The sequence below is a fragment of the Mustela erminea genome, chromosome 17 (assembly GCF_009829155.1).
Source record: "Mustela erminea isolate mMusErm1 chromosome 17, mMusErm1.Pri, whole genome shotgun sequence".
Classification (NCBI taxonomy): domain Eukaryota; kingdom Metazoa; phylum Chordata; class Mammalia; order Carnivora; family Mustelidae; genus Mustela; species Mustela erminea.
The window spans coordinates 11,259,119-11,286,472 of NC_045630.1; the positions used below are offsets into that span (position 1 = coordinate 11,259,119).

General features: G+C 40.7%; 1 protein-coding gene across 2 annotated transcripts in view; it reads left to right on the forward strand.

Annotated features, from left to right (window-relative positions):
* The window catches only part of CNST (consortin, connexin sorting protein), a 113,737-nt gene that overhangs the window by 31,145 nt on the left and 55,238 nt on the right, over positions 1 to 27,354 (forward strand). For both annotated transcript variants that reach the window (XM_032317524.1, XM_032317526.1), the window contains exon 2: positions 14,354 to 14,782. In XM_032317524.1, coding sequence (XP_032173415.1) covers positions 14,404 to 14,782 — 379 coding nt within the window. In that variant the 5' untranslated portion in view covers positions 14,354 to 14,403. The remainder of the gene's footprint in view (positions 1 to 14,353; positions 14,783 to 27,354) is intronic.

Below are 27,354 nucleotides of genomic sequence, written 5' to 3' on the forward strand. Positions count from 1 at the left end.
AATAGTAAAGAAGAGAAAATAGATTTACAGTTGTATACTGTCTTTATTTATCAAAAAAATCTACATATAGTTGGACCCATGCAGTTCCAGTCCGTGTTGTTCAAGATTCAATGGTATATGTGGCATGTTCTTTTCTCTTTTGTTGAATTCTCTTTCCATATCAAAATATCTTTCTTCTTGGGGCGCCTGGGTGGCTCAGTGGGTTAAGCCGCTGCCTTCGGCTCGGGTCATGATCCCAGCGTCCTGGGATCGAGCCCCGCGTCGGGCTCTCTGTTCAGCAGGGAGCCTGCTTCCTCCTCTCTCTCTCTGCCTGCCTCTCTGCCTACTTGTGATCTCTCTCTGCCAAATGGATGAATGAAAAAATCTTTAAAAAAAAAAATCTTTCTTCTTCATAGCCCATAGTAAATAAATAGATTTTTGTTTTGTTTTCTTTTTTTCCCTTTAGAGATTAGTTGTAGACAGAGTGTCAGCCATAACTAGCATCTCATGCTGAGATTGAGGTTTTGGGTCATAGTGTAAATAACAGTTCAGTATCTTACAATGTATTTTTCTCTAACCTTTTTGAGGTTAGAAAATTCTGAACTTACCCACCAATAGAATAATAAAGATAATGGTGAGGGAAAAGACAGACTAGAGAAATAGGATAGGGGAAAGAATAATAGAAATAATCTAGAATCATGATGATTTTGTTTTGATAGAAATTTGTTATCAAACAAGAGATAGTGTGAATAACATGAATAAATCCATTTTAGATTTTGTTGGGGCAGATCATGAAACAGATTTTAAATACTATTTTTGTACGTGGTAGAATTGTAAATTACTGAAAAACCTGTTCAGGGGGATAAAAGCACATAAAGTGGAAAGAGCCCGAAAGGCAGAGATATGGAAGGACTAAATAAGCATCTGACTCTTGATTTCAGCTCAGGACATGATCTCAGGGTCTTCAGATTGGGCCCTGCATAGGGCTCTATGCTGGGCGTAGAGCCTGCTTAAGATTCCCTCTCTCCTTCTGCCCCCTCCCCTCTCTAAAAAAAATTAATAATGGTGCTTAAAAACTGACCGTATTAGGATTTCCCTCGGAAAGTGCTCATAAAATAGCACAGCACCTTTTACCAATTTCTTATATGCTTTCACAAAATAATATTAATAAATTTGGCCTTTAGTTGTGTTATTTGATAAACTGTTCTTTGATATACATTTTTGTATTTGTTTAGGAGATTTTATTTATTTATTTGACAGAGAGAGAGAGAGATCACAAGTAGGCAGAGAGGCAGGCAGAGAGGGGTAAGCAGGCTCCTTGCTGAGCAGAGAGCCTGATTCAGGACTTGATCACAGGACCCTGAGATCAAGACCTGAGCGGAAGGCAGAGGCTTAACCCACTGAGTGACCCAGGCACCTCTTCCTTTTGTTTTTAAGGGTGAATTACGTGACATTGTGTGTGTGTGTGTGTGTGTGTGTGTGTGTGTGTGTGTGTGTCTATAGTTTCTTTATCCGTTCATCCATAGATGAACACTTAGGTTGTTTCCATATCTTAGCCATTATAAAAACTGCTGCTATGAACATGAAGGTGCAGATATATTTCAAGTTAGTGTTTTCCATCCCCAGATGAGGAACTGCTAAGTCATATGATAGTTTTGTTTTTAACTATTTGAGGATTCTTCGTACTGTTTTCTCTCCAGTTTGCATTCCCACCAGGAGTGCAGAAGGGCTCCCCTTTCTCTGCATCCTCATCAGCATTTGTTATCTTTTGTCTTTTTGAGGAGGGCCATTCTAACAGGTATGAGATGATATCTACTGGTGGTTTTGATTTGCGGTTCCGTGATGACTACTGATGTTGCACATCTTTTTATGTACCTGTTGGCCATTCATAAATCTTTGTGTGTGTGTTTTTTAAGATTTTATTCATTTATTTATTTATTTATTTGAGACTAAGCTGGGGGAGGGGCAGATGGAGAGAGAAAAACTCAAGCAGGCTCCGGCCTGAGCACAGAGCCTGAGAAGGGGCTCCATCTAAGGAACTTGAGATCATAACCTGAGCCAAAACCAAGAGTCAGATGCTTAACTGACTTTGCTACCCAGGTGCCTTTCTTCTGTCCATTTTAAAATCAGATTATTTTTGTTTTGTTTTATTTTATTTTTACTATTGAGTTGTATGAGTTCTTGTTATATTTTGGGTACTAACCTTAGGTTATAAACTCTTCCCTGATGCTATCTCATCTGTCTCTGTCTTTCCCCACTGTATCTAGTAAGTGTATCTTTTTTTTTGTAAGTGTATCTTATTCATAGAGACAATTACTATTACGTTAACATCAGGCTAGCTCAGTTAAACCACTCCACTTCTGAGGTCAAGCTTCATTCTCCATGTGGAGATTTATTTGCTTTGTTTTGTGTCCCCCTACTAAAATGTCAGTGGCAGCCAAATGTGTGCTTTTGGGTACAGAGAGCACTGTGTATAAAAACAAAGAATTAGTAGGTGTGTTGCGTAAACAGTTCAGAACCAGTATTCTCCTGATGTGGGCCAGGGGTATCATATTCCCATTCAGAGGGCAACCTTACTTCACTGTTTTTCAAGATAAGGAAGCATAGGCAATGAAGGTGGCAGAAGAAAATGTGTGAGTTTACCCGGAGCTGTAATTTTTACGTAGCTAACTAGTGATCGTAGCTCACAGAATAATGACCCAGAAAGAGATACTTGTTTTAGACTTGAAGCAGTAAAAAAAAAGTAAAAGAGGACTTGCGAACTGATAACTAGGATCACCAGTTGTTGGAATTTGGAGGAATCTTAGAGGAAACTTTAAATCCTAGGAAAAGAGCTAGTATGAGAAATCAAGTATGCTGATTCACTAAATCAGTATCTTGACTGTCTTCCAAGAATTTCCTCTTGTATCTGTGTCAGAGAAGTCTGAAATTGCAAAGAAATAAGATGAAATTTGAAACTGACTTCATCAAAAGAGGTGGCATTTTAGAACTCTGGTGTCTCTAAACTGTGCCAAACACGGAAGTGTAGTGAATACCATCTGTGAGCTCTAAGGGACCGGATGAGATGAGGTGCTGGTCTGTGCACAGTCACAATATAGGCCAGGATTTGAAGAATTCATTTGCTTTAAGTGAAATCAGCCAGAGGCAAGGATTTTATACACTGCATTTTCTTATCCATATAAAGAGGCAGGAAGAACAATAGCAGAGTGGTACGGAATAGGAAAACGAGAATCACTCTTAAAAATTGGTGTTGAGAGAGACTGAAGAAATCTGTGTGTTTCTGTTACAGCGAGAACATGCCAGCATTTCTGTTGATACTTTTGCACTTGTGGAGAAGGTTGGGTTAAGAGAATATCCTTTTAGCTGCTCTTCTGTGGCTTGCTTGCACCATGACTTGAAGGCAGCCAACTGGGGACCGGATTTGTAGCGGAGTGGATTTCAGTGGGCTCGCAGCAGCAGCCCCACGGTCTTCGAGGGGCTGTTTTAAACTTTTCTGCGTTTCCCCCTTCAGCAGATACTTTACTCCCTATTTCCCTGAGACAGATCCATTATGGACTACAAATGTCTCTCACTTAACTCCAGTGTAAACCACTCCCTCGACCCCCACTGTTCTTCCTTGACAACGGGAAACACGGCCCATCTCTGTAAGGGCACTCGCCCCCTCCCGTGTCCTGGACGCCATCCCACCTCGTCTGTGCGATCTCTCCTGTTCTCCTTAACCGCTCCCTCAGCTGGCCCTTTCTGTCCTGTCAGCAGCCACGCATGTCTCACCCTGTTAAAGGAGAGGAAAGCTCATATTATGTAAGATCAACACGAGTGATTTCTCTCATATGTAAACCTGATCATGTCCCTCCTCCAATTCCAAATTTTGCGATGGATCCCTACTGATCCATTTAATGATTTAGTGATTTCCAACTAATGCTCAAGGATTTGGAGCAATGGTTTTAGTCTAGATATTTGCCAGGTTCTTTTTGTCTTGCTGTCTCTCCCTGCAAAGTAAAGCACAGCATTTATTCATTTGTTAGAAGTTAATTGCAGACATTTTTAATGTAATTCCATGTTATCCATGGCTATCATTGAATTCAGCCCTGGTTCTGTCTGTTGTCTTAGGATCTGCAAAGTAAACCTTGGGACTCAAAAATAACACTTAAATATATATTTAGTATTATATTAAAAATATAATACTAAAGATCGAGGACACTTGAAACAAGCAAACAGGGCAGCTGGGCCTTTTGATGACGTTTCAGCTCCTCCGCCACCAAGGTTGCTTGGTGGTGGCACAGATACATACATAGTTGGTGCACTTGTGGAAAAGATAGTATTTGGTTATCTTATATGCGTGTTAATGTACTTATAATTTCGAAGTTTAGGAATATGAGTTCACATTTGGTCAACTATTCTGAAATATGCATAAATCAGTTTAAGGCAAGAAGCTGATTTGAAAGGGAAAGTTTTATTCGTGATAGTACAGTGTGCCTAGCAACGCCTCGTGCATATCAGTGACTGTATTTAAACAACAGGAAATAGAAGGTGGCAAAGTTACTCTTTTTCTATTTCCCCTTAGCACATTTAAGTAAAATTTTTCTGGAATTGATTAAGAAGTTATTAGACACCATTTTTGAATGAATTCAGAAGTTGTCACACACTTAGCTCTTTTTTCATTCTGAAGTCTTTTAGAAATTAATAAAGATTAAAGGCTCAAAATGCCCTTGAGTTCCATACCTGCAATAATTTCCATTACTGTGTCTTTAAGATCTAGAATATCTAATCTAGTATCTAATAGAATATTTAACTTTTAAAAAATCAAATCTAGTGATTTTTTGTGATTAACTTGCTTTTTAGCAAACTAAACTATTTGCTTTTGCTACTATATTACCAATTCTAATTCTCTTCTGAAATTTTCTCTCTTTCCCATTTAAGTCCTTCAACATTTTCATAATACTTAAAGATCCTGTACATTAACTCCCAATGCATGGATCTCTTATGACTTTTTCTGTTAACTCCTTTTTTCCCATTTTTGGGTCAAATATTGATCTCTTATATGCCTGGTTATTTTAGGTTATACCCTGAGCCTTATGGTTGAAAATGTGTGGAGGTCGTTTGAGCCTTTGTTGGATTCCGTCTTCCAGAGGGGACTTAACTAATGCTGCTGGCGGGCAGCCATGTTGGGGCAGGTCAGCTTGATTCAAGCCAAAACGACGATGCTCTGTTGGGCTTTCGTCCCCGTGAAGGCTGCTCCATCTCAGCCTCACCTTTTCTTCTAGCAAGGAGCCCCTTTAGGTCCCAATTGAAAGCCGGAGGCTCCCGTTTCCTTGGCAAGCCCTTGAACTTGAGTTTTTCCTCTAGGTCTGTATGTCTGTTAAAAGCTCTGCTCCACTCTTTTGGCCTCGCGATTGAAACTTCCTGCCAGCGCTCCTGGTTGTTATCAGCAGGGCGGTTTGTCTGAAGTGAGCTCATATGCCCTTGCCAGAGGTAGAACTCCACAGTCCTTTCTGCGTGTTTATTTCCGTGTTTATTTCAGAGTGGATATATACATACAGATTAGCCCAGTATATGTCCATGTAAGTTAAAAACAAGCCCATGCACCACGGGCAAACGTGTGGCATTTCTCTTCTCGTCAGGGGTGCACTTTCAAAGTTTGGAGACTTGTCCTTTATTTCTTCTTTAGCTGTGATGCTGGCTTAGCGGGTAACTGTCACCTGCCTTGTAGAAATTACTCATTATGTACAGGGATACGTGTCAGATTCTCGATGATGATCTCTAACAGGGATTAACAGAGATAAATGTATAACCCTAAAGAAAAGAATTCGTCGTATTTAAGGAAGACAGCAAGTAAGTAGTCTTACTGGTGGGTTTTATTTTATTTTGTCTTAACCTATTTTCTAAACTTTATATATCTTAGAAACATTTCAAGATACTAGAACTTGTTTGTATTGCTCTCTCCTTTAAGCTAGCAATTTGTTGTTTACAAAAATATATTTCTGAGAATAGTTGATTTTTAAAATTGATATAAAAATGATGATAGTAATTAAGGGTATGGGCTCTGGAGTTAGGACCTTTGAGTTTGAATCCTGACTTTGCCACATGCTAGCTATATGACCTTGACCTATTTATTTAATCTTTATTTAATCTTTAATCTTTTATTTAATATTTAATCTTTTAATCTTTCTGTTTTGTCTCTATAATATGGATATAATTATAGAAGTACTTTGAAGAATCTGTGTGAGGATTAAATTATATATATATATATATATACACACATATTTGACTGATATACTTCCTGAAACTTAGTGAATATTCAATAACTGTTGATTACTGTTAATAATCAGCATTTTTATTCAGATAATGCTATTTGGTCAGGCCTCTTAAGGGAATATTGTAATGAACTCTTTGCTCTTGCCACTATATTAGGACGAATTATCTTTTTAGAACAAAATGTGTAGTTTTGTTTGTAAAATATATATATATATTAAAGATTTTACTTTTATTTATTTTATTTTTTTTAAAGATTTTATTTATTTATTTGACAGAGATCACAAGTAGGTAGAGAGGCAGGCAGAGAGAGCTAATACTGTTTAGAGATTTGCTACTATTTTTTTTTCAAGTAAGATTTGTATATGTCCAAGAAGGAGGGCAAAGAGGAGTGTGGTGACTGTCTGCACTGCTTGGCTATACCCACAGTGAGGCTCTTGACCTGTCATTTCCATATACGTAATGGGTTTGGGGTTTTAGAAATATTTTATTTATTTGAGAGAGAGAGAGAGGGCGTGAACATGAGCACAAGTGGGTGTGGGGAGCGACAGGGAGGACCACAGGGAGAAGCAGATTCCCTCCCTGAGCAGGGAGCCCGATGAGGGACTTGATCCCAGAACCTTGGGATCATGACCCAAGGCAGAAGCTTAACCTTGAGCTACCCAGTTGTCCCTCCATGTATGTAATGGGTTTTGAACTCAAAGGCCCCATAGATGTGTCAGCTGTGTTGAAATGAGGAAGGGAGGACTGGGGAAGATGAAACAAATTATGCTTTCTTTAGTCAGCTTAGCTGCCCCAGGGTTGTTTTGGTCTTAAGAGTCACGTGATTTCAGTTAATTTCTTCTATTTGAACACTGCTTTCTCTGTATAAATAAAAATCCATGTTTCATTTACATATACTTATTTTGTGTGTACAGGATCTCAATGAAAATTGAATTTCTTATTCTGGGTTGCAAAAGTTTTGAGCATCATTCCTCTGAGGCATACTTGTGATTGCTGATATACTGAACATTGCCGACAGGTACACATGTCTAAACAAAGCATTAACCATGAAAAATCTTGGATTTAGCAATGAGATAGAAGTGTTTTCAGGGCACATGGGTGGCTCGGTGGGTTGAGCCACTGCCTTCGGCTTGGGTCATGGTCTCGGGGTCCTGGGATCAAGTCCCGCATCGGGCTCTCTGCTCGGCGGGGAGCCTGCTTCCTCCTCTCTCTCTCTCTGCCTGCCTCTCTGCCTACTTGTGATCTCTCTCTGTCAAATAGATAAATAAAATCTTTAAAAAAAAAAAAAGTGTTTTCAAATGTGTAACGAGTAAAATGGTAAAATGTGAAGTGAGATATGTAATCCCCATAATGAACACAACATATGGGTATGATGACTTTCGTCCTCAATCCCGAGCTGACCAGGAGTAGCCAAATTTGAATTTGGGATTAATAGAATACCTTACTGGTTTGGTAAATGTCTTCCTTTAAATTTTAGTTTAACTCTGAAGCCATTGAATTTCAACTTGGTGTTGTATCTTAATTCTTAAAAATCTTGGCTCTTTCAAAAGTGAAAGTATGGGAGAGGCTGGCTGGCTGAGTCAGTGGAACGTGAGACTCTTGATCTCAGGGTGGTGAGTTCAAAACCCACATTAGGTGCAGAGATAACTTTTTTTTTTTTAAGTGAAAGTATATATTTAGCTTAATTTGTATAGATTATAAAAAAATGTCACTCAGAATCTCCTTAAAGGATTTTAAAAATCCTTAGAGGATTTTTTTTTTTTTTTAATTTGAGCTGGGACAAGGGGTAGAGGAAAAGGGAGAGAGAATCTTAAGCAGGCTGCACACCCAGTGCAAGCCTGACGTGGTGCTTGATCCCAGGACCCTAAGATCAAGACCGGAGCCGAAATCAAGAGTCTGATGCTGGGGTGCCTGGGTGGCTTAGGGGGTCAAGCCTCTGGTTTTGGCTCCAGTCATGATCTCAGAGTCCTGGGTTTGAGGCCCACATTGGGCTCTCTGCTTAGCAGGGAGCCTTCCCCCCCCCACCCCCGCCTCTCTCTCCACCTACTTGTGATCTCTGTCGGTCAAATAAAGAAATAAAATCTAAAAAAAAAAAAAAAAAAGAGTCTGATGCTTAACCAGCTGAGCCACCCAGGGCGCCCCTCCTTAAAGGATATTAATAAAATAATTGAGTAATACCTATGGATTAAGTTTTTTGTTTGAGTGACAGCTGATGTTTAATCTTAGCAGTTATCCATTAAGATGTTTCAAAGGATGAATTCTAATTTTACCTGGGAAGGAGAATGTTATTGTCAAAGTGTAGATTTCTTTTTGTTAGTCTGTTACTCTAAATTATTGGTTTATTTAAAACTTCTTCCAGGGCTTTGTTATTTTTCAAGTTTTTGTGTAAGCCTGACTTAGATGTGTTTGCTTGAAGTTCTCAGCTGTACAGAGTCAACTTGTCAAATAACTTCTGCACAGTGTACATATTTGGAATGCTGTTTTCACATGAGAGGCTGGAAACTTGAACAGCACTCACTACCGTGCTTTTAAAAAAGCCAAAATATGCCAGAGTCAGGGCTTTGCGGTCATTGTAGCTCTTAAGTACAAGGCCCGGGGCTAGATGTGGCAAAGAATAAAAATTCTCTGTGGCTGGGTTGTGGGCATTCAAGTGGCTTAAATATCGTAGGACACATGTGCAAAAATACACAGTACAGAGCAGTGTTGGGGAAGGACAGTGGTGGTACAGAATGCTAATGAGCAGGACATTATGCCCGGGTCTGGCTGAATGACTCTTCATGAGATAGGAAACTTGGTTTCTTCGTTCGTATGATGGGACTAAAACTTACCTATCTACCTAGGGTAATTATGAAAATTCAGTAAGAGCTTTGGTCTGAAACAGAGCCTCAACAAAACTGTGAAATGTGATTTGTAATTTTATACTCACCAGGAAGCCTTCATTACTAATTTCTAGATATCTTAATCATCTGAAACAGGATGCCCAGAACAGATGCTTAAGCATTCTAGTAACCAAATGAAATATCCCCCATTATAAATTAAATTTCAGCATTTTCAGACGATGCTGGTTAACATTAGTTTATTATCAGGAACCTAACATTTCTGGGAAATCTGGAAATGCTTTGTTTCTGAGACTGCAGTAAAGCTCTGGACCCACTCGAAAAAAACCTATTGGTGCTTAATACCAACCAGTGAAATTTCTTGGGAAGCAGTGGTGGCTGACTTTCACCGAGCATTCAGTATAGGCCAAGCACTCTCCCAAGTGTGTTTCCTGCCATGTTGTCTGAGCCTCACAAATGACTTTTCGAAGGGGTGCATTAGCTCTCCACTTACAGATGAGAAAACAGAAGCTTGGAGATGTAGGCAGCTTGCCCTAAGGTTGCACACACCGTTTGTTAGATGACAGCGCCAGACTCCAAGCCTGGGTTAGCCTGGGTTCTCAGCCTCTATCCTGTGCTGCCCAGGAGTCAAAGGAGAGGGGACCTGGTTTCAGATCCAATTCCATTTCCTAAGATGAGCCTAAACAAGTTATTTTTGCCTCTCCAAGCCTGAGATTCTCCATCTGAAACACAGTGTGCGTACTTCCCATGTAGGGCTTGCTTGGAGGGTTTGATATGAGATATGTGAAGTTCCTGTCACAGTTCCTACTGCGTGATGGAGGAGATTCAGCAAGAGAGAAGTGTAATTGTTTGGGGCTCTCTGCCTCCCACTTCCTCCTTAGCATGTGACCCGTGTGTCTCTCAGGTACACTTCGTACTTTCAGATGCACGTCAGCATATAACTTGAATAGGGACGCCTGGGTGGCTCAGTGGGTTAAGTGTCTGCCTCAGCTCAGGTTATGATCCCAGGGTCCTAGGATGGAGCCCCACCTCAGGCTCCCTGCTCAGCGGGGAGTCTGCTTCTTCTTCTCCCTCTCCCTTCTCCGTCTCCCTCAGCCCCTCCCCCCATAGTGCATGTGCACATGCGCACACACACTCTCAAATAAATGAATAAAATGTTAAAAAAATAAAAGAATATAACTTGATTGTTTATAAAAGTCAGCCGAGGCTGTGCCTAGTTTTAAGGACCGACTTTTCCCCTGCATAGCCACATGAATTTCTTTTCACTGCTGTGATCAAGAATACATACCATATGCCATTTTAACTGTTTTTTACTGTCTGATGCGGTGGTATTATTGACACCAATGCTGCTGTGTACCCATCACCACTGCATTTCCAAACCTTTTCTATCACCCTGAGCAAAAAAACAATGCAACCATTACACAGGAACTTCCTTTTATCTCCTGCCCTCTGCCCCTCCGGTCTGTTTTCTGTCTCCATGAATCTGCCCACTGTAGAAATTTTGTGCAAGTGGAATCATACTGTTTTCATCCTCTTGTGTCAGGCTAATTTCACTACCTATAATGCTGCCAAGCTTCTTCCATATTTTTTACGTGTATCAGAACTTCCTTCCTGAACTTCCAGAACTTCCCTGGTATGAATATACTGCATTTTGTTTACCTACTCATCTGTTAGTGGACATTTGTGTAGTTTCCACCATATTAGCTATATGCACTTTTTTTGTTTACTTGGTTATTGATTTATTGAAGTATAGTTGACATAAAATATTACATTAGTTTCATGTATACAGTGTAATGGTCTACAGTTCTAGTTGTTATTGCTGGACTGTAATTACCATCTGTCACCACAAGGTTATTACAATATTATTCACTATATTCCGTATGCTGCACTTTTCATCCCTGTCAGTCATTTAAACTGAAAGTTTGCACCTCTTAATCACCTTCACCATTTTCGCCCCTACCCCCAGCCCCTCCCTTCCAGCAACCAACAATTTATTCTCCGTATTTATGATTCTGGTTTTTTGTTGTTGCTGATTGGTTGGTTGGTTTGGTTTTTAGACTCCACGTATAAGTCAAATCATATATTGATCTTTCTCTATCTGACTCATTTTACTTAGCATGATACTCTGTCCACCCATGTTGTCCCTAATGGAAGATTTCATTCTTTTTAGTGGCTAAGTATTAGTACATGTTTATATTACTACACGCTCTTTATCCATTTGTCGATCAGTGGATTCTTAGGCTGCTTCCATTCTTGGCTACTGTAAACAATGCTGTGATATTGGCAGTGTATTTATCTTTTCAAGTTAGTGTTTTTGTTTTCTTAGGTTAAAAACTTAGCAGTGGAATTACTAGATCATCTGGTATTTCTGTTTTTAATTTTTTGAGGAACCTCCATACTGTTTTCCAGAGTGGCTGCACCAGTTTGCGTTCCCACCAGCAATGCACAAGGGCTCCCCTTTCCTCCACATTCCTGCTAACACTTGTTATTTCTTGTCTCTCTAATCCTAGACATTCTGACTGGTGTGAAGTGATATCTCATTGTGGTTTTGATTTGCATCCCCTGATGATGAGGGAGATTGAGCATCCTTTCATGTTTTGTTGGCCATCTGTGTGATTTTAGTTTTTTGTTTTGTTTGTTTTTGGCAGAATGTCTATTCGGGTACTCTGCCCATTTTTAAATCAGATTTTTGGGGGTTTTGGTCTTGCGTTGTGTAAGTTCTCTATATATTTTGGATACTAATCCCTTATTGAGTATAGCAACTGCTGATATCCTCTCCTATTCTGTAGGTTGCCATGTTATTTAGTTGGTTTCCTTCACTTGCAAAAGCTTTTTTTTTTTTTTTTTTTTTAAGATTTTATTTATTTATTTGACAGAGAGAGATCACAAGTAGGCAGAGAGGCAGGCAGAGAGAGAGAGAGGAGGAAGCAGGCTCCCTGCTGAGCAGAGCGCCCGATGCGGGACTCGATCCCAGGACCCTGAGATCATGACCTGAGCCGAAGGCAGTGGCTTAACCCACTGAGCCACCCAGGCGCCCCAAAGCTTTTTATTTTGATGTGGACCCAACAGTTCATTTTGCTTTCCCTCATCTGTGGAGATATATCTAGAAAGGTGATGCTAAGGCCAGTGTCCAAGAATACACTTGTGATGTTTTCTTCTAGGAGTTTTATGTTTTAAGGTCTCACACTGAGGTCTTTTTAATCCACTTAGAGTTTATTTTTCTGTATATTTGATATGAGAAAGTGATATTAGTATTTCCCTTAAAATATAGTTTCTTTAATATGTGACTGGTTTTCCCCACCGTTTATTGAAGAGGTTGCCTTCTCCACACTGTATATTCTTGCCTCCTTTGTCATAGATCAATTGACCATATCACTGTGGGTTTGTTTCTGGGCTCCCTATCCTGTTCTATTGATCTTTGTCTGTTTTAGCCACATACATTTTATAAGTCACGTGAACTTGGGTTCTCTAGTGATAGTAATCTCAAAAACCCTTCATTAAAATAATAACTTTTTAAATTAAAAATTATATTCTATTTAGATTTTATATTAGGTCTAAACCCAAGTTAATATATATATGTGGTAAAAGGAAATTGATACCATCCAAATTTAGATTTTTTTTTTTAAGATTTTATTTGTTAGAGAGAGAGAGAGCGTGCGCACACAGGCAGAGTAGCAGGCAGAGGCAGAGGGAGAAGCAGGCTCCCTGCCGAGCAAGGAGCCTGATGTGGGACTCGATCCCAGTACGCTGGGATCATGACCTGAGCTGAAGGCAGCCACTTAACCAACTGAGCCACCCAGGCGTCCCCAAATTTAGATATTTTTATGTTTGCCAACCAGTCCTTTTTTTTTTTTTTTTAAGATTTTATTTATTTATTTGACAGGGAGAGACACAGCAAGACAGGGAACATAAGCACAGGGAGTGGGAGGGGGAAAAGGGAGAAGCAGGCTTCCTGCCAAGCGGGGAGTCTGATGGGGGCTAGATCCTAGGACCCTGGGATCATGACCTGAGCTGAAGGCAGAAGCTTGAATGACTGAGCCACCCAGGCTGCCAACCAGTACATTTAGGTCTGAATCAAATAAAATATTCCAGTTGTAAAATACGTTAAAAACATATGATACAACCAGTGCAGAGCTAATGTTTTACTTTGTACTTCGTTTTCATGTTTTAAAAGAATTATACTTTATTTGCATGTTTCTAAACACCAAATAAGCATTTCTATTAATTTGAAGAATTTAGAAAGTCACTAAAATTTTTCTCAGATTACTGAAATACTATGTTTGATTCAAACCCCAAATTATAATTGGCAAGCAGAAAATTTCAAGATCTTGCTGACATCATTCCCTTAAAATGTAGTATACTCTTGGATGATAAGAGGGGACAAAACATGTCTGATAAAATGCTTAGAATCTATTTTCTCTATGTTTACTATGTTAGAAGGATCCTTGGAGCAGATTTAGATTTTCCAAGTCTAAACTAGTCTATAGAGTTAATCATGGCCCTCTTTTTTTTTTTTTTTTTTTAATTTTATAAAAAGAATTTGCTGACAATTCTAAGGTACTTCCCAGGGTTTATTTTTAGGAAGTAAATGATATAATGAGAATAGAATATTGCAATTTACTACCTGAATTTTCTACATACCTTCTTTCCTTTTATTTCTTTTAAAGGTTTTATTTATTTATTTGAGAGAGAGAGAGAGAGAGAATATGAAAGAGAGAGTATGAGGGGGGAGAAGGTCAGGAGAAGCAGATTCCCCATGGAGCTGGGAGCCCGATGCAGGACTTGATCCCAAGACTCCAGGATCATGACCTGAGCTGAAGGGGGTTGCTTAACCAGCTGAGCCACCCAGGCGCCCATCTTTCCATTTATTTTTGAAATGTCTGTAAATGTGTTTGTTTGCAAGTATTGCTGCTGTTCAGCCAAAGGGCTTACACAACTTTCATTTGGTAAGTGTCCAGCGATAAAAAGAGTGGTTGATTTTTACCAGATATCCTGATTAATGAGTAATTTCTTTCATTAAGGCCATGGTTCCATGGTAGCAGGGCTCTGTGCTGGACAGGCTTTCCAGGTAATAAACACACAGCCAGGGTTGGGCACTGTTGTATTCAAGCCAGAACCCGGTGAGGTTGGGTGGGCTTGTGAGTGGGGAAGAAATAGAAGTAATGAGCGTCAGTCATTTCCATCCTTTCCCTAATTACAGTAAGACAACCCAAGAGAAAAGGAAATCTAAAGATCACCGAGGATCCAGAGATGAAGTAGCTTTTTTCTTTCTTTCTTTGTAGACATGGAAGGACTTGACTGAAATGTAAATGGTCCCACAGAAGATGCTCTGATGGATGACAGCGGAACTCCTACAGATAATCTGCAGATAGAGTCACAAGATGGGTGTCATCCTGGTGACGGCAGGGGAAGCATAGTGACACGCTTGCCTTCTGCATCGGATGAAAATGAAAATCAACTGGATGGGGACGGGCAGGAGCATCTGAGCAGTGCTGCCAGCGCCATGGGCAGACCTGACGTGCTCGCCCAGGACAGTCTCAACAATAATGACAACTTCCCTGCCAGCAATGAGGTGGCTGCGTTCGAGAGCTCGGAGAACGCTCCTGGGGAAAGCCCCAGGGATGGGCAGGCCCTCGTGGGAAAGGACAATAAAGCACCCGGAAAAAGAAGCCCAAGAACCAAAAGAGGCCCAATGAAGGAGATACCGCAAGGTATTTTTAAAAATTATTTTGCATACTATTCTTTACCTAAAAATATGCTGTCTTCATGTCCCGTATGCCATACTGTCCTGCATCTTGCTTCACGTCTCTTGATATATGCTGGAGCCACTTCTGCAGCATGTGGAGATCCAGCCGTGTGTCGTGTGACACATATGACAGCTTTCCAGTGTCCCCCCCACTTGGGTGTGCGTGATTTATTCAGCCGCTTCTTTATGGTGATTCCCAGTAATTTGCCAAAATAAACACGCTGAAATTGAAGTTATTTGTACATGTTTTCACACAAGGTATTTTAAGTATATAAAGTCTTCTTCCTTTATAAATCAGACCATTTTCTACCAGTATCAGCCCTAAAAATTTCCTTCTGTCATCACTGTGGCTTTGATCTCCCATCTGCGAGTTTTTGTGCTGATATAGTTGTTATTTTATTTTACTTTTTATTTGAGAGAGAGAGAGCAAGGGGAAGGGCAGAGGAAGAGGGAGAGAATCTCAAGCAGACTCCGCTCTCAGCATGGAGCCTGATATAGGGCTTGATCTCGTAACTTTTTCTTTGTTTTGAGAGAGAGAGAGCACGAGGTGCTGGTACAGTTTTAAATTCTTTACAGGATCTTTCCAACTCACTTAGTAAGTGAATAATCGGTGTTAACATATATTGATAGACATTTTATATCAGTGTTGAATAAGACATCTAGCTTTCGTTGTATCACTTTGGTTACAAACTAATTCAGAGTATTTTCTTTTTCTTTTTCTTTTCCTTTTTTTGCAGAGTAGTTCTCATTTGGTATATTGTTTGGCAGTTGATGTTTGGAGCTATAGACTTTTTCCCCCTGAATCATAGGGCACCCATGGGAAAAAGACCATCTCTGGTTATTTTCCATCCAGAACATGTGGGACTGGATTATTCCAGCACATCCAAGGCTGGGACTCTGTAGTGTAGCACCAGCTTACCTAAGCCAGCAGTCTCTGCGTGAGGCTTAAGAGAATGAAGGGGAGGGTCTTCTCATCTTCTGCTTCTTTGGCTGCTTAGAGATATAGTTGGTCTCTCCATACCCTGTTGACTTACTTATTTATTTTAAATTTGGAGTTAAAGATGAAAGTTTGTAGTTCATACAAATTTATCCTTCTTTATTCGATAAAGTGACTTGATAACTTTTTAACGCAGTTCATAATTAGGTTTTCCAGTTAACTGATCTTTTCATCTTTGCTTTTCCTTAGTTTGCTTAAAGAAAATTAAAATAAATTTTGAAAAGAGATATGAGAGCCTTTTCTCAAAAGATCTAAAATAAACAGATGATGTATGTAGTGCTATTTGTACATAAATTGGTTTATCCAATGACTATAATTCAAGAGCAATTTGACTGTGCCTCTCTAATGTGTTCTTTTGATGTTTTGAGGAACTGAGACCCAGTGGCATATGTATATGGGTCAGTTGTAGCTCCTTTTATTCCTTCCTTCCATGGCCTTATTTCATTTTCCCTAGGCATGTTTATATTATTTGAAGTTTTTCTATATTTATTATCTAGTGAGTTTTTATCTAGTGAGAATTACTATCCCCTAATGCATTTGAAATACATGATTTCTAAAACTTAGGGGTAGTCTTTATATAGATTAGCTTTTCAATTCTATATCTTAAATAAAATGATAAAGTGTGAGAAAACTGAATTAGGAATTGCAAAACCTATGTTCAACTCTTACTTGTGGTTTTGGTAACTTGGTGAGACTTAACCATTCTGTACTTTAGTTTTCTAGACTGTATAATGATGGTGATGTTCATCCAAGTATTTTTCTAAAATTCCTTTCTGAGGTATGAATTCCTTAGATTCCTGAACAGAGATGGGATGGTCTAAACTTGGTTAAAACTTGGTGATTCACCTCTGTATCTATGTAGTTTTGTTTTGTTTTGTTTTGTTTTTTTGTAAGAGGTACATTTTTATTTGTACTTTGAGTTCTATTGTTAAATTAAAAGAAGGAAAGTGTGGGTGGGCAGAAGAATTTTAAGCTGCGTAGAAGATTCCCAGGAGAGCAGAATTACTTCTTTCTGGAGGTGGAAGGGCTTGGAATGGGAGGCTTTAGGATGGCCTGGGAGCTCTTCGCACTGTACCCTGAGCGATGGCTAAAGCCTGTCTCAGTACACACCCCATCACCAGGTCTTAGTGATCAAATCTCCCTGAGATCACTCTGGCTGGCCTATTTCTCTCCATCTCCACTGCCACAGTTCAGTGTCATCATCTTTAGCTGGAGGAAAGCTGCCTAAAGATGTCTCCATCTTGCTGTTCCCGAATCCATTCCCTGTGTCCAAACAAACAGCACAGAGAGTTGGTGCATAGGTGTCTAGACGTGGGCATGGTAGCTCTTTCATTACTGTGAAATTCTAAGATCCTAAGTAAATGAAGTTCCAAAAGTGGGTACTTTTCTAATAATGGAATAGCTTTTCAAATGTGAAATGATATATAAAGTGTGATTGATACTCAATTCCAGCCCAGAAATAAGTTTTTTATAGATAGGTGCTCTCTCAACACTTTTTAAAAATATATATTAAGGTGAATTTTTTTTGAAGATTTTATTTTTTTATTTGACAGAGAGAGATTAGGAGTAGGCAGAGAGGCAGGCAGAGAGAGAGAGGGGGAAGCAGGCGCCCCGCTGAGCAGGGAGCCTGAAGTGGGGCTCGATCCCAGGACCGTGAGACCATGACCCGAGTTGAAGGCAGAGGCTCAACCCGCTGAGCCACCCGGGTGCCCCTATTAAGGTGAATTTATTTACTCTTATGCCTCTTTACCTAGTTTAATTTGTAATAATTTTTTGTATATCCAAAAGCTAGTGCTGGAAAAAGAAGTAGAGGAATAGTATTAGGAGACCTGTTATTATTTACAGGCTTTCTTCTCTAAACCTGCTAAAACCTTGAACTCAGCCTCACAAAAGTCCAGTTGTCATTATTATGAGACTGTTTCCCGTAGAGAGTTGAATCCCTGTAATATAGTTAGCTAAGCAGGGTTTCAAGCTGCATTACATCAGGTTTTCACTATAGTTGAATCTGTCATAACTTTAAATATCCTAAAAAGGAATGAAAATTAGCCTATATATTTTTAACATCTTGGACTCCTGGATGGCTCAGTCAGTTAAGCATCTGACACTTGATTTTGGCACGGGTCATGATCTCAGTGTCTTGAGATCGAGCCCTGTGTCGGGCTTCCCACTGGGTGTGGAGTGGGCTGGAGATTCCCTCTCACCCACTCCCTTGGCCCTTCCTCTCCCCCACTAATTTTTTTAAAAGCTTTATTGAGATATTCACATACCATATACTTCACCTACTTAATATGTACAATTCACTGATTTTTAGTACATTCCCAGAGTTGTATAATCATTACCACAGTCAATTTTAGAACATTTTCATCATTCATCATACAAAGAAACCCATACCTATTAGCGGTCACACCCCATTTTCCACTGAGCCATGGCAGCCCTAGGCAACCACTAATCCACTTTCTTTCTTTATAGATTTGTCTCCTCAAGATATTTCACATAAATGGAATCGTACAATATATGGTCTTTTATGACTCACTCCTTTCACTTAGTGTAATGTTTTTAAAATCCATCCATGTTGTACCCGCACATATCAGTACATTTTTCTTTCTCTTGTCTATTAAAATAACACTGCAATAACTATATCACATTTCATTTATCTGTTTGTCTGCTGATGGGCATTTGGACTGTTTCTACTTTTTGGCTATACTGAATAGTGTTCCTTTGATAGCATACAGGTTTTCATGTGAACATAGATTTTCCCTTTTTTGGTTATGCATGCATAGGAGTAGAATTGCTGCTTCATAATCTATACTTCCTTCAACTTCTGAGGACCTGCTAAACTACCTTCCAAAGTGGCTATACCAGTGATATATGGGGGTATAATTTTTCCACATCTTCGCCAACCCTTGTTAATATCTGATCCTTTTGATTTTAGCTACAGTTTCTTTTATTCAGATGTAACTTACATGCCCTGAAATTCACCTTCATGAAGTGTAAAACCTTCTGGTTCTAGTATATTCACATAGTTATACAACCATCACCAGTATCTAATTCTAGAACATTTTATCCTCCTCTACAGAAATCTTGTATCGGTTAGCAGTCACTCCCCGTTTCCATGTCTCCCCCACCCCCACACCCCCAGCCCCGGACAACTATTAACCCATAAATTTTGTGTGGCTGTAAAAAGCAAGTTCAGATAAGTGTTTGAGGGTTGCCATAGAACATGCTTTATTTACTCAGTCACCCGGTATCTAAGCATTTAACAAAACAGTTCAACAAATGGCAGGAAGCCAGAGATAGGCAGCACATGGAAATAGAGAAAGGAAGAACTTCCAGATTGACTTGCTGCTCATATTCAGTGCCCTGACTTGTTCCACTCGCGGCCTCCAGCTCGGCGGGGACAGGGAGGGCGTGAAAGCTAGAGAAAAACAAATCTTGGAAACACATCTGTGGCTGGAGTCAGGCTTGCACAGTGGAAAGAGCAAAGACTTTGGCTCTGCCTATTCCTGGCCATGTGACCTTTAACTCATTTCCCTGAGCCTGTTCCTTTTTATCTGTGCGACGGCTGATCCTATGCCACTTCTGCAAGATTGTCCTTAGAATGAGTGATCTTGTAGATAAAGCACTTTATCAAGTACCTAGCCAAAGACAGGTGCTTCTAAATGGTACCCCTAGTCTTTGAGTGTGTCACCGGATGATTTCTGAGCGACGTGACCAGGAGCGACATTCGAGGAAATTAAGAAACTGATTTAATTTAAGTCCATCTCACCTCTTTTGTCAGTGTCTTTCTTATCTCCTGAGATCTTTTTAATACTCTCTTTTCAGGCTTACCTGAATATACCCTAAGGTATATTCTGAAAAACCTATTTCCAGTGTCTCCCTAGCTTAATGTTAGGTATCACGCCCCTGCTGGCAGCTTAACTGACATCTAAAGTAATAACTCTTAACCATAAAAATAACTGATAATGCAAAGGCCAGATTTGAATTTTACCCATCTGGCTTCAACCGTAGTAGAAACTCTAGAGTTGGCTCCCAAACCTGAATGCCTAGTGGAGGCAGCTGAGTGATGTCTGTATGCTGTAGCTGAGCCAGGAGTGAGATCCTGGGACTCATGAGGACTTTGATATGACAGGACCCTGCATACCTACCTAAGAGAACCCGAATTAAAAACTGGAAAAGCCTTGCCAAACCCATCTAAGATTGATAGATTCTGGTATTGATATTTGGGGATTGTAACCCATTTTGTTCATTAGGTAGGTAAATGAGCAATTTAACTCTCCTACAGACTATACATTAAACTTTGAAAATTCTGAAGTCCTGGTTTACCTAATCTCCACTCCAGCCCCTTTAAACTAAAATATCTTTGGAAAGTGACCTGCAGAAACAGTAACCTCTCTTTTAATCTTCCCTCAGTGAGGGATTGATCAAAGAAGACAGATCATATCTCCTCTGAAAGGTAGCTGTTTCCTAGGTAACAGTAGAATAAAAGTGTTCCTGATTTACATAGAGTCAAATGATTGTAGACTCAGAAGGGACTTTAAGATTCCTAGCCAAAATTCCCTTTATTTAAAAAAACAGTCCCAATATTAAAATTATATTCGTTTTCTATTGCTGCCATAACAAATTGCCACAACCTTGGTGGCTGAAAACTGACACAAATTTATTACTGTATGGTTCAGTAGGTCAGGAGTCTGACACAGGGTGTCAGGGTGTCAGCATTCTTTTCCTGAGGCTCCAGAGAAAATTCAGCTTCCCTGCCTTTCCAGCTTCTAGAGGCCACATTTTTTAGCTTGTAGTTGCTCTTCCTACATTATCAAAGCCAACAATTTCCAGCCAAGTCCCTCCACGGTGTAAAGACCTTTGTTTTTTTCTTTTTTCTTTTTTTTAAATATTTTATTTGTTTATTTGACAGCTAGAGAGAGAGCACAAGTAAGCAGAGTGGCAGGGAGAGGGGCAGAGAGAGAAGCAGGCTCTCTGCTGAGAGCCCGATGTGGGGCTCGATCCCAGGACCCTGGAACCATGACCCGAGCCGAAGGCAGCTGCTTAACCAACTGAGCCACCGGGCGCCCCTGTAAAGACCTTTGTGATTACACTGGGCCCACCCAGATAATTTAGGATAATCTGCCTTTTTGAAGGTCAGCTAAGTACCTAACAACCTTAATCTCATCTGCAGCCTAATTCCCTTTTGTGACGTAATGTAATATATTTATGGGAATTAGAACATGGATTCTATTCACCACAGAAACATTTTTTTAAAAAGAGATTTTATTTATCTATTTGACAGAGAGAAACACACAGGGAGAGGGAGCATAAGCAGGGGGAGTGAGAGAGGGAGAAGCGGGCTTCCTGACAAGCAGGGAACCCAGTGTGGGGCTCGATTCCAGGACCCTGGATCATGATCTGAGCCCAAGGCAGATGCTTAAAGACTGAGCCACCCAGGTGCCCAACAACTATTTTTTAAAACTACTTATTTTTATTTGTTTAAGAGAGTGAGTGAGCATCCCTGGGTGCTGGGGTTGGGCAGAGAGAGGCGGAGAAGCAGACTCCCCACTGGGTGGGGAGTAGACATGGTGCTTGATCCCAGGATCCTGAGACCAGGACCTGAGCAGAAACCAAGAGTCGGAGACTTACCTGACTGAGCCACCCAGGCACTGTAAGTCTCTGACTCTTGGTCTATCTTAAGATAAACTAGAGGATGAATTTACATCACAGAAGAATTCTTCCCCTCATAAGATTTTTTTACGTTATTTTGTATAACCATACAGGGTTACTCAGCAGACATTTACTGAGCACTGTGTGTATGCCAGGCGTTGTAACACTGTCGGTGAATCTGCCTTTGAGTTTTGGGCTTGACTATGGGAGCCAAGTGACTAACACGTTCAGTCTAGCAGGATGGGAGGCATGGGTGGTACTAAGTAAGCACATTGCTGTGGAGATGGTGTTCTAGAAGGGCTGTGGGAGCCTTCCTGGAGGAGCTGATGAGATCGGACATCGAAGCTGAGACAGGGTCAAATGCGTGCCAGCTACGGGAAGGAGATGGGGAGAGAGAGCAAAGGCAGGACGTGAGGTGGCACAGCACAGACTGAAGCCCAGAGGACTCCAAGAGGGAAGCATCCCACGTTTCAGCGACTGTCGATACTTAGTTTGTCTGGAGCAGACTAGAAGGGAGACATTGAAGCTTGGAAGATCAACAAGGCCCAGGTTATAAAGGATTATTGTTTGTAATAACCAGTTCGGGCTTCCCAGCAGGTTTGAACAGCAGTGATGTGCTAGGACTTGCAGTTTATGGAAAGATCGCTCAACTGACGGTGTGGAGAATGGGTTAGAATAGTGCAAGATTAGAGACCGTGCAGCTGGTTGGGGCTTTTGTAATAATCCAGGTGGCGTCACTGCTGGTGCTCCTTCCTGAGGGATTAGCTGTGGGGTTGGAGAGAAGTGGACTGGGAGTTACTGAGGGGGAGGAATTGACTGGACCGGGTCGTAGATCAGGTGTGGGGAGAGTCCAGGATTAGCCCCAGTCGTGTGGTTTAGGCACCAGATGTACGGTGATGCCGGTGCCGGGGGGTGGGAGTGTAGAGAGACGAGGAGCATGTCGGGGGGAAGAGGGCGGAAGACAGTGTGGCAGTTTGGGGTCCCTTAGACATCCAAGTGGACATGTTGGACAGGGAGTTTGTCTAGATCTTGGGACCGTGAACTTGGCTAACAATGTTGCTTTCAGAAAGCCAGAAAGGATCTTGAAAATGGCCTACTCGAACCCCTTTTTATTTTTTTATTTTATTTTTTTTAAAATTTTTTTTTAAAGATTTTATTTATTTTATTTGACAGAGATCACAAGTAGGCAGAGAGGCAGGCAGAGAGAGAGAGAGGAGGAAGCAGGCTCCCTGCCGAGCAGAGAGCCCGATATGGGGCTCGATCCCAGGAGCCTGGGATCATGACCCGCGCCGAAGGCAGAGGCTTTAACCCACTGAGCCACCCAGGCGCCCCTCTAACCCCTTTTTATTTTGTTAATGTATTTTTATTTTTTATTTTATTGATTGGTGTTTACTTACCCCATCACTGGTTTATCATAAAAGGATATGACTCAGGAACAGCCAGAGGAAAAGGATGCATAAGGCAAGGTCTGGGGAAAGAATGGGGGGGCTTTCCACTCCCTCTCCAGGCGCACTACTCTCCCTTGTCCCAGCACGTTCACCAACCTAGAAGCTACACCCCTTGATTTTTATAAACGAGGAGATTCAGGTTTCATCTGCGAAGTGCCTTGTCCGCCTCTGCAGGAGACGGGGGGAGAAGGAGGGTGTGAACCCAGGGGCGGCTGATGAGCCAGATGTGTTTCCTCTGTACCAGAGTTCCCCTTGTCCTGCTCAACAGTGAGCTTCTCCCAGTAGAATTAATAATAATGATGGTATTTCACCAACTTTTATTAACTTCCTGCTATGTGACTATTTCCCAGGCAGTAGAAATACAGCAATGACAAAACAGATCTTTCTCTAACCCTCATGGATTCCTCCTAGAGTTTAGTGGCAAAGCAGGTGTTAAGTTAAATAATGCAGTTGTCACAAGGGTGCATGGTGTGTGGAATGGAGAGAGGTTTGGAGGATGGTGGGTACATCTTCAGGTTAGGTCTGGGCATTCTAACCACTAATGCAACAGTCAGAGGTGCCTGGGTGGCTCAGTCGTTAACCGTCTGCCTTCCGCTCAGGTCATGATCCCAGGGTCCTGGGATCAAGCCCCGTATTGGGCTCCCTACTCAGCAGGGAGTCTGCTTCTCCCTCTCCCACTCCCCTGCTTGTGTTCCCTCTCTCGCTGTCTCTGTATCTGTCAAGTAAATAAAACAACAACAACAACAACAAAGAAACAGTGGGAAGCTTTTGCAGACAACTCAGGCAGGGGTTGATAGTTTGGGGAAACATGTCACCTACTTCAATTTTTTTTTTTAAGATTTTATTCTTTATTTTTGAAAGAGAACGCAAGTAGGCAGAGTGGCATGCAGAGGGAGAAGGAGAAGCAGGCTCCGTGCTGAGCAGAAAGCCCAGTGTAGAACTTAATCCTGGGACCTTGGGATCATGACCTGAGCCGAAGGCAGACACTTAACCGACTGAGCCACCCATGTCACCTACTTCTAAAGATCCTAACCTGATAGCTAGAACTGTAGAAATGTGTGCTCTGCTGTCCTCTAGCTCTTCCAATAGACGGTGCCATTTCCAGAAGCATTGGGAATGGGATTTGTTGCAACTGAAAACATAGGAAGGGACTGCAGAATATCATAAAAAAGCAGAAAGTTGAAGAATTTTGTATAGTCTGTGTGTTATCTGTTGCTGCATAACAAATTCTCATAAAATGTAGTAGCTAAACACAACTAATAATTATTATTCCATGGTTTCTGTGGGTCAGGAAGCTGGTTGTAGCTTAGCTTGGTGCCTCTGGCTTAAGTCTCTCACGAGATTTCGGTAAAGCTACTGGCCAGGCCTGCAGACATGTCAAGGCTTGGACTTGGGCTGAAGAATGTGCTTTCAAGCTCACTCAGATGGTTTGTAGCTGGCCTCCGTCCCTCCCTGTGTGGCTTACTTCCCAGTACCTCACCTCCTGCCTTAGACCACGACAGCTGGCTTCCCTCAGGGTAGCAGTCCAAGACAGAGCTCCCCAGTTAGAAGCCACATTTTAAGTAAAGTCTACACCCAGTATGGGCCCTGAACTCACAACCCTGAGATCAGGAGCCACATGCAAGCTCCACTGACTGAGCTGGCCAGATCATCTCAGAAGCCACTCTTTTTCTACAATATAATTTAAAAAGTGACATTCTGGTGCAGCTGGGTGGATCAGTCAGTTAAGTGTCCAACTTTTAGTTTTGGCTGAAGTCATGATCTTGGGGTTGTGAGATCAAGCCCCACTTCCAACTCCCCTCTTAGCCCGGAATCTGCTTGAGGATACGCTCTCTCTGCCAGTCAGACAACTTTCTCCTTATCTAGTTATTTTTTGTGATTTCAGTCCTGCCCTTATAGCTATCTAGAAAGAAGATGAAAAATACGGGGATTCCATCAGTCCAGCCTTTCACATTCTGTACAGAAACTAGTATTCTCCGTCAAGTGTCTGTAATGTGATATTTTTATATAAAGATAAATTGAGAAATGTGCACATCCAAATGTATGTGAGTGTTTCTGTGTAGTTACAGATATATATTGATACATATGTAATGAAGACTTTGGTCTTTATTTTTCTCAGAGTATTTTGTTACTGATTTCACAGAACTCTGCTTAATGGAAGCATAAATTCAGGTAGGATGTTTAGGGACTTAGCTTTTCAGTTTTCTACTGTTAAAGTCAGACTTTCCAAAGGTAAATAATTTTCTGTGTAGTCTCCTTTGTTTTTTGGTTTTTTCTTTTTTTTCACTCCCTAGCTGTTGTTTACTCATAATCCCTACAAAGAGTAGATGTCTTCTTACCTTTATTTATTTAAAATAATACTTTCTAAACACCACTCACAGAGTCAACACTGTACTTAATTAAAAGGGCTTTTTTCTCATTGCTTTGTTGTATTTTTAACAAAGTTGTTACATCCATCTGGCTCTCCAATTTTGAAAAAAGCATTCAAGTTGGCATTTGAAAAATGTAGTCATCAGATGAAAAGCAGGTAGAGGGTATAGCCAAACAATAGAATATTATTTGGCAAAAAAGAATAAAGTGCTGGGTGCCTGGGTGGCTCAGTTGGTTTAGCGTCAGATTCCTGATTTCAGCTCCTGTCATGATCTCAGGGTCCTGAGATCAAGCCCCATGTCCGGCTCTGCGCTGGGCCTGGAATCTGTTAGGATTCTCTCTCTCCTTTCCCTCTGCCCCTTTCCCTCCTCCCGCAGGCACACTCTCTGTCTAAAAAAAAAAGAATAAACTAGTAACATGTAATACAACATGAAAACCTTATGCTGAGTGAAAGAAGCCAGTCACAAAAGACTACATGTTATAAGATTCCATTTAATATGAACTGTCCAGAAGATGCAATTCCATAGAGACAGGGCTGGGGACGTTGGGGGAAATAAAGAGCATGGGTGCTAAGCAGGACAGGTTTTCTTTTTTGGGTAATGAAAACTTTGTAAAATTGATTGTGGGTTTGGTTACACAACATTGAGTCTACTAAAGCCATTGAACTGTTTGGTCACTGAAAGTGGGTGAATTGTATTTTATGTGGACTATAGCTCAGTGAAACACTTTTTAAAACAATAGTGGTCGTTTGTTTGGTGATGTGAAGATACAGTTGGTACTTAGTCGTTTGTCTTCACAAAATTTAAAGATTACTGGCATAACGGAATGTGACTTAACATGATTTTCTTTTGTAAACTGCAATGAATTCAGCATGTTTCTCTGTGTTTTTCTTTTGACTCTTAAAGGTTCTGAGTTGACTCCTGGTTTTCTAAATTTTTCTTTCTCATATAATTCCACTAATGCAAAGAGAATCTCTGATGTCAGTAGCTTTTAGAGAATTACAGAATATTAAGGGCAGGGAGGGAGGCTTAAAGGAAAATTTAACAATCTTGTTTCCTTTGGGTATTTAGGTTGTCCTCTTCTTCCACAAATAGGCTCTATTTTTCTTTCTTTCTTTTTTTTTTTTTAAGATTTTATTTATTTATTTGGCAGAGAGAAATCACAAGTAGATGGAGAGGCAGGTAGAGAGAGAGAGGGAAGCAGGCTCCCCGCCGAGCAGAGAGCCCGATGGGGGACTCGATCCCAGGACCCTGAGATCATGACCCGAGCCGAAGGCAGCGGCTTAACCCACTGAGCCACCCAGGCGCCCCAAATAGGCTCTATTTTTAAGTTTTGAATTTAAGTGTATATCTTTACATTTGTTAGAGAAATAAAGTATGTGTAACTTCAGTTTATAAGAAGATCATGTTTCTTAGAGGCCACATCAAATTTGATAAGTTTTATTTATCCTAGAGAACCAAGGAATATTTTGTATTTGGCAGCTGGTGAATTTATTTATTTATTTAAAATTTTTTTTTTTTAAGATTTTACTTATTTATTTGACAAAGAGAGAGAGAGAGGAAATCCAAGCAGGGGAAGCGGGAGAGGGAGAAGTGGGCTTCCCGCGGAGCAGAGAGCCCGATGCGAGGCTCGATCCCAGGACCCTGAGATCATGACTGAAGCTGAAGGCAGAGGCTTAACCCACTGAGCCACCCAGGTACCCTGGCATCTGGTGAATTTAATGTAGTTGGAATGAACTGAAAAATATGGTAAAATTTGGCTCTTTTGAGATTAGCAGTACACTTCTAAAGGAAAAACAATATATTAATTACATTTAAACTTTGGTGGTGTTTAAAAACAACAACAACAACAACAACAAAAAGACTGCGGTGCTTGTCTATAGACCTGGATGAAAAGCCTGAAAATCAGCATAATTAAATGTATGCTTAGGGGAATCTCTTCATATTTTTAGTTTTTTAATAAAATGAGTTAAAGTTTAAAATATCTAAGCAGACTTCTAAGAGGAAAATTGGGAATCCAATCCGGCTAGTTGACATATTACACACAATTTAGAGTCTAAATCCCAGAAGTATT